General features: G+C 42.6%; 1 protein-coding gene across 1 annotated transcript; it reads right to left on the reverse strand.

The window, feature by feature from the left end:
* Nucleotides 1–6464: 6464 nt before the first annotated feature.
* LOC108763443 (uncharacterized) lies at nt 6465–7751 on the reverse strand. Its single transcript, XM_018511083.1, has 3 exons — nt 7572–7751; nt 7195–7506; nt 6465–6998 (listed from the first exon to the last, which is right to left on the reverse strand). The coding sequence occupies exons 1-3, from the start codon at nt 7749–7751 to the stop codon at nt 6465–6467; spliced, it is 1026 nt and encodes a 341-aa protein (XP_018366585.1).
* Nucleotides 7752–9694: the final 1943 nt, after the last annotated feature.

Raw genomic sequence — 9694 nt, forward strand, 5'->3', positions numbered from 1 at the left:
TAATGGAGCATTATTTGTGAAAAAAGCCACTCTCCCTGTCTACTTCAATTTTTAAGATAAAATTATCTTATACGGTTTAAAATTTTCGTTGAAGTATCTATTTTTTAATTTTATGTGGCCTTTTTAGAAAAACGTAAATGGCGGAACCAATAAGAGACCAAGAAGAACAAAAAGAACAAAGAGAAGATTGTATTTCATGGAAAAAATAAGATTCATAATAACAAAAAAATCCCTGACTCTCTCAAATTATTATTTTACTTATACACTTTTGTGTACTGCATCATATTGTAAGGAATTCAAAATGGCGGAACCAATATGGCGGATGAAAGACAAAATTATAAATTTCGAGTTTCAAAAAAAATATTCGCATTCTACGTCAATTTTGGGAAATAAATGCGCTCTTGCGATTTTTCGATCTGTCGCACTGATTTTGAGATAAAAATTCATTAATAGTGGAATGTAAGGCAAATCTGAGAGAGATAGGATTTCGAATATCAGACCGTTTGTTCGCGATTCGTAGAAATTATAAGTGTTTCCAAGGACTTTTGAGCTCTCTGATTACGAATTCGGGGTCAAATTTTCAAAATTCAAAATGGCAGATCCAGTATGGCCGGCCGAAAATGATCATAGATGCCTTGAAAGTTCTTTATTGCAGGATGATTCAATCACACCATCACCGTATTCGTACCGCCGATGTTAGCATTACCCGAGATGAATCTTCGGAAGTACTTACAATATGTACAAGTTGCGCTCAAATTCTACGGTCTGATATTCAAAAAACGATCTCTCACAGATTTGCCTTCAATTCCACTATTAATGAATTTTTATCTCAAAATCAGCGCTACCGAGCGAAAAATCGCAAGAGGGTATTTATTTCCCAAAATTGACGTAGAATGTGAATATATTTTTTAAAACTCGAAATTTATAATTTTGTCTTTTCATCCGCCATATTGGTTCCGCCATTTTGAATTCCTTACAATATGATGCAGCACACAAAAGTGTATAAGTAAAAGAATAATTTGAGCGAGTCAGGTATTTTTTTGTTTTTATGAATCTTATTTTTTCCAAGAAATACAATCTTCTCTTTGTTCTTTTTGTTCTTCTTGGCCTCTTATTGGTTCCGCCATTTATGTTTTTCTAAAAAGGCCACATGAAATTAAAAAATACTTCAACGAAAATTTTAAGCCGTATAAGATAATTTTATCTTAAAAATTGAAGTGGACAGGGGGGTGGCTTTTTTCACAAAGAATGCCCCATATATATACATATACACACATATATTTATCTTTATTGTGAATATGGTTGCTTTCCTTTTAGAGGACATACTCGACGAGTGAGGCCTGATTACGCACATTAACAATCGGACACGACATGATTTCCTAATCGGACACAGACCCGATTGCGCACGACCCGATCGGACACGGACCCGATTGCGCACAGACCCGATTGCGCACGACCCGATCGGACACAGACCCGATTGCACACGGACCCGATTGCGCACCGACCCGATTGCGCACAGATCCGATTGGACACGGACCCGATCGGACCCGATTTTGCGCACGGACTCGTTTTGCACACTGATCCAATTGCGCACGGACCCGTTTGCACACCGACCCGATTGCCGACGGACCCATTTGCACACCGACCCGATTGCGCCCGGACCCGATTGCGCACGGACCCAATTACGCACGGACCCGTTTGCACACGAACAGTGGGGTGTCAGCGTAGACAGTGTCCGCTTGGAATATTTTTCCAAAAAAATCTAACCCTAAGCAAACCATTTGTTGGTGTGAGGTAGCCCTCATTTTGCGTGGGAGGCTTGTGAGCTGTAGGTAATAATATATGTAGGCAATCGAGCTGTAGGCAATAACACATGTCGGGTCCGTGTGCAAACGGATCTGTGCGCAATCGGGTCGGTGCGCAATCGGGTCCGTGTGCAATCCGGTCGGTGTGCAAACGGGTCCGTGTGCAATCGGTCCGTGTGCAATCGGTCGGTGTGCAAACGGGTCCGTGCGCAATCGGGTCCGTGCGCAAACGGACCCGTGGGCAATCGGATCGTGCGCAATCGAGTCTGTATGCAAACGGGTCCATGCGCAATCGGGTCCGTGTCCGATCGGGTCCGTGTCCGATCGGGTCTGTGTCCGATCGGGAAATCCTTTCGTGTCCGATTGTTAATGTGCGCAATCGGGACGCTCCCTACTCAACACAAATATCATTTTATCTTTATCGTTCGTTGAATGTCAAAAAGGATAAACAATAAGTTAAATTTAATAAGTCAAATCAAAAAGATAAACAATGTCAAAAGAAAACATACTATGTAACATTGTTTGTGATAATTGAAGTCGTTTGAATAACATTGTTGGCTACGATATATTTTCGAAAGATAGTCACAGTCATTATTTCGCATCTTTAGAATTAATTAATGTTTATAGATAATATTCATAAATAATTATAATTATAATAAGTATCATAAATTGATAGCAATAAAGTATATATTCAGATTATATACGTCATGTAATATATGTATTGCAGCATTCCAGTGGAACCATAATGCTATATTAGGTTTATTAACTGTATATCATAATATATACAGCCTGATAAAGAAAATGTTAGAAAACACAAACACTTCTGGCAGAATCTTGTGAAAGATTTACAAACATTAGGATATGAGATATGTATAATTACTTTTTATCAGTTAATGAATCTGAAATCCTCGATACGGTATAAAATTTAACTAATGAATATTATTTCAGATGACTGCTGATCAAACCAGATGGAAATTTAATGCACTGTTAAAGAAATATAAAGAATGTGTCGACAACAATTCTACATCAGGAAGAAGTCCAATGACATTTGATTATTTTAATGAAATGCAAGAAATTTTTGGACATCGGAAAAATGTTAATTGCAACCACATAATCGGTTCTTCATTTTTTGTGAGCAAAAGACAATCATCTTCATTTGTCGAATCTGATAAGCAAATATCGACAGCAACAAAAACAAAACAAGCGATATCATCTACATCTGAATCATTACCAATAAAATTTTCAAGAATTGAATGTCAGCAAGAGTTATTAAATATGACACCTTCTGCAGCATCTTCTGAAACATCTGAAATAGCTTCTGAAACACCACTTTCTATAATATCACTTTCTAAAGAAAGAAAAAAAATCGACCTGCATCTGCAACATATGTTGCCAAGACTAAACTGGAACTAGAGTCCTAGATTTATCAGAGAGGCGCAACCAGTGTTATGCATTCTGATTCGCTGTTGCAATCTGATCAATTGCGTGACTTGGCAGCCATTGATAGTACTAGTGACATATTTCTATTTCATTTTATCCTATACATTCTACCTCACATTATCCTACACGTCTTATCTTGTTTGACATAGTTTAAAGGCAGTTTCATAGCATGTCGGCCATGTTTAGTACTCTCCTTAGCACTTTGTCATACTGACTTAAACCGGTTGCGCCTCTCTGATAAATCTAGGACTCTAGGTTAGGGTTAGGTTAGGTAACCTCTTTAAGAGGTAAGAGTAAAAAATTGACCAATCGCAGTCGATTATTCTTTTCACAATCGGCTGTGATTGATCAATTTCTTACTCTTACTTTTTAAACCAAGCTTACTTCGCGTATTGTAAACACCTTAGGCTAGAGTCCCGTGAGGGGATCGATTCTGGGGGCTTATTACGGTTCTCGGATTGGATAAAAATGACGGAAGTGAGCAACGAGGTGATCCCGATTGATCACGGCTCGATTGGACACCACCAATCACAGCGACCGGTGCTTAGGAGCTTTGTAGTCTCAAGCGCTGTGAGTGGCTCGTGTCCAATTGAGCCGTGTCCAACTGGGTGCCACCCGTGAGCAACTCACCCAATTATATTTATTCTCACCTCGTGAAAATACGAAGTTACTCGCGTGAATAGGCTCGGCACGAAATTTATAAGTGAAATGAAAATAAGAGTGATGAGAAGAAAGAAGACTTTTTTGCGCACACAATGAATAATTTAATAATCAAAATATTAATGCGACGTCGAGAAAATGTAATGCTTAGAATATGAAGGAGACTAAGCGATGCCTCAGATCCATTTGGTATACCATAAAGTGAATTCCGCAGTCTTTACAGATAAATGTGATTTCGTATACTTTTAGAGGTTACATTTTCTAAAAAATTGAATTTACAATAAAAAGTAAAAATCGAATAAAGTGAGTATATTATAAACTTATTTATAATTTTTCAAAGATTGTCCCGGGAAGCTGTACGAGTGCTCATCGAAGATATATGACCTCTTCTACCAAATCTAAGACGATGTCACGTAGTTGCTGTTGAATTACAGGTATTGAAGTTAGAATAACATCATACAAAGTAATATAATGATTTAGTTTTTCTATTGAAAACTCATTATTTATTATAACAATAATTTTTTGTTACAGGTTCTAATTGCATTGAATTTTATATCGTCAGGTTTATATCAAAAGCGAGTTGGCCAAGTTTTTTTAACGTGTGTAAGTCAACCAACAGTAAGCAAGATTCTATGCAATATTATCCTGCATAAACAAAATTGATTTACTTATTATCTATTATTATATTATAAATAAAATATTATGACATTGCCAATAAGATCTCTAATTTTAATATAAACCGATAATGTATAATACTTACTAATATTTTTTTATTGCCACTGCTGTAACGTAAGCGGCCTCTTGCAAAATCTTCATTGTCTCTCATATAATTTAATAAAATTATTTTCTGCTTTTTTATGTTCATTTTGTACTACTTTTGTTATAACTATTAATACCTAATAATGTAATAATAGACAATAAGCATAAACGAGATTTTTCATTGATTGATCAATCGTATTATGTATAAATGCAGCTTTTTACAAAAGAATTATTTTTTAGCATAATGCTATTGATCAAACGATAAATTAAAAAATTTGACTTATAATTATTTCTAGCACCTTTAATCTCACTTTGTGTACAAACCTGTGACTATCGATTTCAAAATGTGAGAACTATATCGGAAATACCTAGTTATTTCACATTTTTACTTAAAAGTTCCGTAATTAGATGGCTAAAGTCACGTGAAATGAAAATGCGAAAAGTGAATAAATTCACGGAGAAACCGTAATAGGCTCCCTGTGTCTTAAAACGAGGTGAAAATTACAAAAGTGAGCAAATTTACTAGGTGTTGACCAATGAAATTATCAGTATTCTATTAAATTCGCTCACTTTTGTAATTTTCACTTCGCTTCAAGATACAGAATAGATCCTTAGGTGTATTTATCGCGTATCGCGTAACCGCGTAACCAATCTCTCTCTCTGATTGGTTCGTGACTTTTAAGACATTACTTAATAATAATAATAATAATAGCTCGGGAGGCAGCCTCCTGTTGGGGCCCTCCAACGACACGCAGACTAGGTCCATTGTGTCTTCCCAGCTGTACTAACCCCACGTCAGCTCAGACCAATCTTCCTCCAGAAGCGAAGGAGATCTCTGACCTGGAGTTGACATACCTGCTCGGGTTCGAGAAATATCGAGCCCAACAGAAGCCGCCTATGTCCAGCATACGCTGGACATTCACATAGCACGTGGAGAGTAGTCTCTTCTTCGTGTTCGCACTTCCTGCACTTCGGGTTATCACTAAGCCCTAGCTTGTGTATATGGTAGTTGGTGAAGCCATGGCCCGTGTAGATCTGCACCGTCAGCCTGGCCTCCTCTCTTCTTAAGGCTCTAATATTCCTAGCAACGTTCCTACTGGGCACCTCTCCCAGTAAGGCCCTTGCCTGTCGGCACTTGGTCCTTGTTTCTTCCTTCCAGTAGTCCATGTGGCGGTCCCGCAGCCAGTCCCTTATTTTTGCCCTACCGCTACAGCTGGGCAGTCCAAGGGCCGGTCCCACCAAACTGGCTGATGAGCCGCTTCTTGATAGCTAATCAGCAATCTCGTTGCCTTTGATTCCCGAGTGCCCCGGGACCCACACAAGAGCGACGTCATTGCTCGCGGAAAGCTTGTTCAATGCACCCTTGCACTCCCAGACCAGCCACGAGTCAAAGACGCACGCCCCCAGCGCCCCCAGGGCCGCTCTGCTATCCGAGCAGATCCTAATGCGCCTGCCCGTCTCCCCTGATGCAATCAGTGTTTGACCGTAGCTCATGATTGCCACCACCTCCGCTTGGAATACCGTGGTGAATTCTCCGAGGGGGAGAGCTTCTCTGAATCTACCACGGCTTCCAAAGATCCCGGCACCGGCGCCTCCGTCAGTCTTGGAGCCATCCGTGTAGCAGACGTCCCCATTCCTAACAGCAGGCACCTTGTGCCTCTCCCACTTCTCACGACTAGGGAGATAGATCTTGAAAGATCTATCGAAGTCGCGCCTTTTTGGCATCCTGTCTTGCCTCATTTCCAACACGATTTTCATCTGGATCTCCCATGGTAGCCGGGTGTGACCCACCCCGATCGTTCATTTGCCCTCGCACTTCAACCTATACGCAGTGGCCGCCACTGCCGCCACTATCACAAGATGGAGTGGTTCGATGCCAAGCAGCACTCCCATTGCTGCCACCGGCGTTGTCCTCATTGCTCCCAGAGCCCCTCTTAAAATAAGAGCCCTGACGCGTTCCAGCGATGCTCGAGTCTCCGTCAACTGTGTCCTTGGCCACCAGACCACAGCAGCATAGAGCAATCTTGGCCGAAGCACCGCTGAGTATAGCCAAAGCACCCTGTCCGGCTGAAGTCCCCAGGTTTGCCCAAAGATTCTTCTGCACAGCCAGAAATATGTGCAGGCCTTCTTACACACCGCCTCCAGGTGCAGCTTCCAATTCTGTCTTTTATCCAGGATAACTCTTAGATACTTGACTGACGTCTCGGGAATCAGTCTGACCCCTTCCAAAACGGGCCCCTTCACGGAGCCCACTTTGTACTTGTGGATGAAAATTACCAGACTTGTCTTATTATCCGTCCTTTTACACCATTCTTCCACCATCCCTAGAGCCCCCTATATGAGCTCAAGGAGCATTTCTAGGAAAGGACCTCCTATCAGGATCGCTAAATCATCAGCGTACCCGATTGTCTTGAAGCCCTTGCCATTAAGCTCTTTAAGCAGCCTATCCGTTACTAAGCACCACAGGAGTGGTGAGGGTACCCCCCCCCCCCTTGAGGACAGCCTCTCCCACACATCCTTCTACACTCACCGTACTCAGTGATGTCGTCACTTGACGTCCAAGCATTTCCCGGATCCACTTAACGAGTTTCACCGGTACGCCCCGCCTTGCTACCTCGGCACACACTACCTCATGTGGGGTGTTGTTGAAGGCCCCCTCAATATCTAGGAAGGTTCCTACCAAAAAGCCTCCTTGCTGGAGCTGCTTTTCAATTTTATAGACTACCAAGTGGAGAACCGATATGCTCGAGTGGCCAGCCCGGTAGGCGTGCTGCTCGGCATGCAACGGATACCGAGCCAGCACACAATCCCTGATGTATACATCGACCAGCTTTTCCAATGTCTTAAGACAGAACGAGGTCAAGCTGATTGGTCTGAAATCCTTTGCAGTGACATAGCTCGCCTCACCTTGGAGATAAGGACGACTTTCACCTTTCTCCACGCCTGGGGATGTACCCAAAGGCCAGACAGGCTCTCAGCACCCTTGTGAGGGGCCCAATCACTTGCTCCAGCTCTCTCTAAAGAAGAGCCGGAAACACAAGGTCGGGCTCCGCCGACTTGAATGGTCGGAAAGAGCCAATCGCCCATCTGACCTTGGTTGACCTCACAATTTCAGCCGCTAATTTCCAATCATTGGCACATGCCCTGAAGGGACCCGTGTCAACTTCTCAACACCTATCCACATCCTTCTGGAAGCCAGGAAAGTTGGTCTCCAGAAGGTGCACCAGACATCTCTCCGGATGCCATAGTGCCGTCCGACACTCGGACTGCTTCCAATGCTGCCTCCGGGTTCCTGGATAGGAATCTGCAAAGCCTGGCGGTGGCCGGTATTCCCTCCACCGACTCGCAGAAATCCATCCAGCTCTTCTTCTTAGCCTCCACCACAGAATCTCTGTATTCCTTCTGGGTTTTCCTGTAAAGATCCCAGTCGGAGGGCCAGTCCGTGTTCCTCGCTTTATTCCAGGCCCTTCGAGCCTTGACCCTGAGATTCTGCAGTCGTGGGTTCCATCAGGGAGTTCCCCTATTGTTGGTAACCGTCCTGGCCGGGCAATTCGCCTCATAGAAGCCAATCAGAGCCCTTTGTAAATACTCCACACAGAACTCCAGCTCCTCCGCCGTGCTATACCTCTTGGGAAAATCCCTGAGGTTTATTCCCAGGTCCCTCTAATAAGAGTCCTAGTCCGTCCTCTTTGGATTCCTCACCTTCTTGACCTCCACTTTGAGATCCGAAAGTCTAAAGGTTATTAGCCTGTGGTCGGAGAGCGAGGGCTCATTCGACATCTTCCATTCCCTCACCTTTCGCACGGATCCACGTGAGCAAAGAGTGAGGTCTAACACCTCACTTCTCCCTGCCGCGCAAAAGGTGAGTTTATTACCTCTGTTCAGAACTTCCAGGTCAGTAGTTACCAGGGGGTGGCACCCAGTTGGATACGGCTTAATTGGACACGAGCCACTCACAGCGCTTGAGACTACAAAGCTCCTAAGCACCGGTCGCTGTGATTGGTGGTGTCCAATCGAGCCGTGATCAATCGGGATCACCCCCTTTATGAATACCGGCCTATTGCTGAATTCACACTGGATCCGACGTGCGTTGTGTGATGTTCTGCAATCAATCAAAAAGCAGAATTTTATTTCGTATCGATAATGGGTGCTTCCCAATTGCAATATCCCTAGACACTTTCTTGCATATAGTGACACAAGTTGCGTTCCATCTGTCCGTTATCGTCGACACAATACAACTCAACCGTACTCAGTCGAAGGCTGTGTAAGCTTGTGTTTTCTAGTGATAATTACATGTTACTAACTGCGGCGGCTATAAATGAGGTTGGAAGACGTTGAGTGACCAGCACTTTTACTTTTTTTTTTTTGTTTAATACACGCGGAAAAAGCTACATTTAATCTAACTCCATCCGAAATGGATCTCAACCGTGCACAACGTACACATTTTGTTCCAATTGAATCGTGCACAACGTTACACTTTGTGTATTCCTGTATACCTTTGTGTTAAGATGTGTTAAGCAATTGGAAAGCACCCAATACGGACAATTCTAACGTAGGCAGCCAGTTTGATTTTGTCAAGATTGTCAAGATGCGCGCGCAGAGAAAGCCAGGTTGCCCCGATATTTTGCTTCTCACACCGTTCTGCCAAACCCAGCATATACTATAGAAAAGTATACGGATGCTGGGTCTATCTTATATGTCTATGGCCCGTTTCTACCACTTTTGCCTTAATCTCCAGTTTAGCCAAATTTTCGTTAAAACTAAACCTAGATTTGGCGCTGATTGGTTTCTACCACCGTTACAATGCAAACGTTTAGCTAAACTTATAACCTATGTGTTATAACTTAAAGAAATTACTAAATCTCAGTCGTTGATTGGTCCAATATTGGTTCTAACAGTGGGTGTTTTCCAACAACGTACACAGATGACACAGTGTAACACTGTGTCGTACACAAAGTGTTCCAACTATGACACAGTGTTACACTGCTCGACACTGTAAAAAGTTAAGTACGAGCGTGTAGAGTATGTCA

Source organism: Trachymyrmex cornetzi, unplaced genomic scaffold (genome assembly GCF_001594075.2).
Source record: "Trachymyrmex cornetzi isolate Tcor2-1 unplaced genomic scaffold, Tcor1.1 scaffold359, whole genome shotgun sequence".
Lineage (NCBI taxonomy): Eukaryota > Metazoa > Arthropoda > Insecta > Hymenoptera > Formicidae > Trachymyrmex > Trachymyrmex cornetzi.

Excerpts from the sequence above, each read along its gene's own strand:
- LOC108763443 (XM_018511083.1), bottom strand. The coding sequence starts at position 7,751 with ATGGGCGATTGGCTCTTTCCGACCATTCAAGTCGGCGGAGCCCGACCT. Across the intron at positions 7,507-7,571 it reads AAGTCGTCCTTATCTCCAAG|ACATTGGAAAAGCTGGTCGA; the intron begins GTGAGGCGAGCT and ends TTCTGTCTTAAG. Across the intron at positions 6,999-7,194 it reads TGACGACATCACTGAGTACG|GGGGCTCTAGGGATGGTGGA; the intron begins GTGAGTGTAGAA and ends GAGCTCATATAG.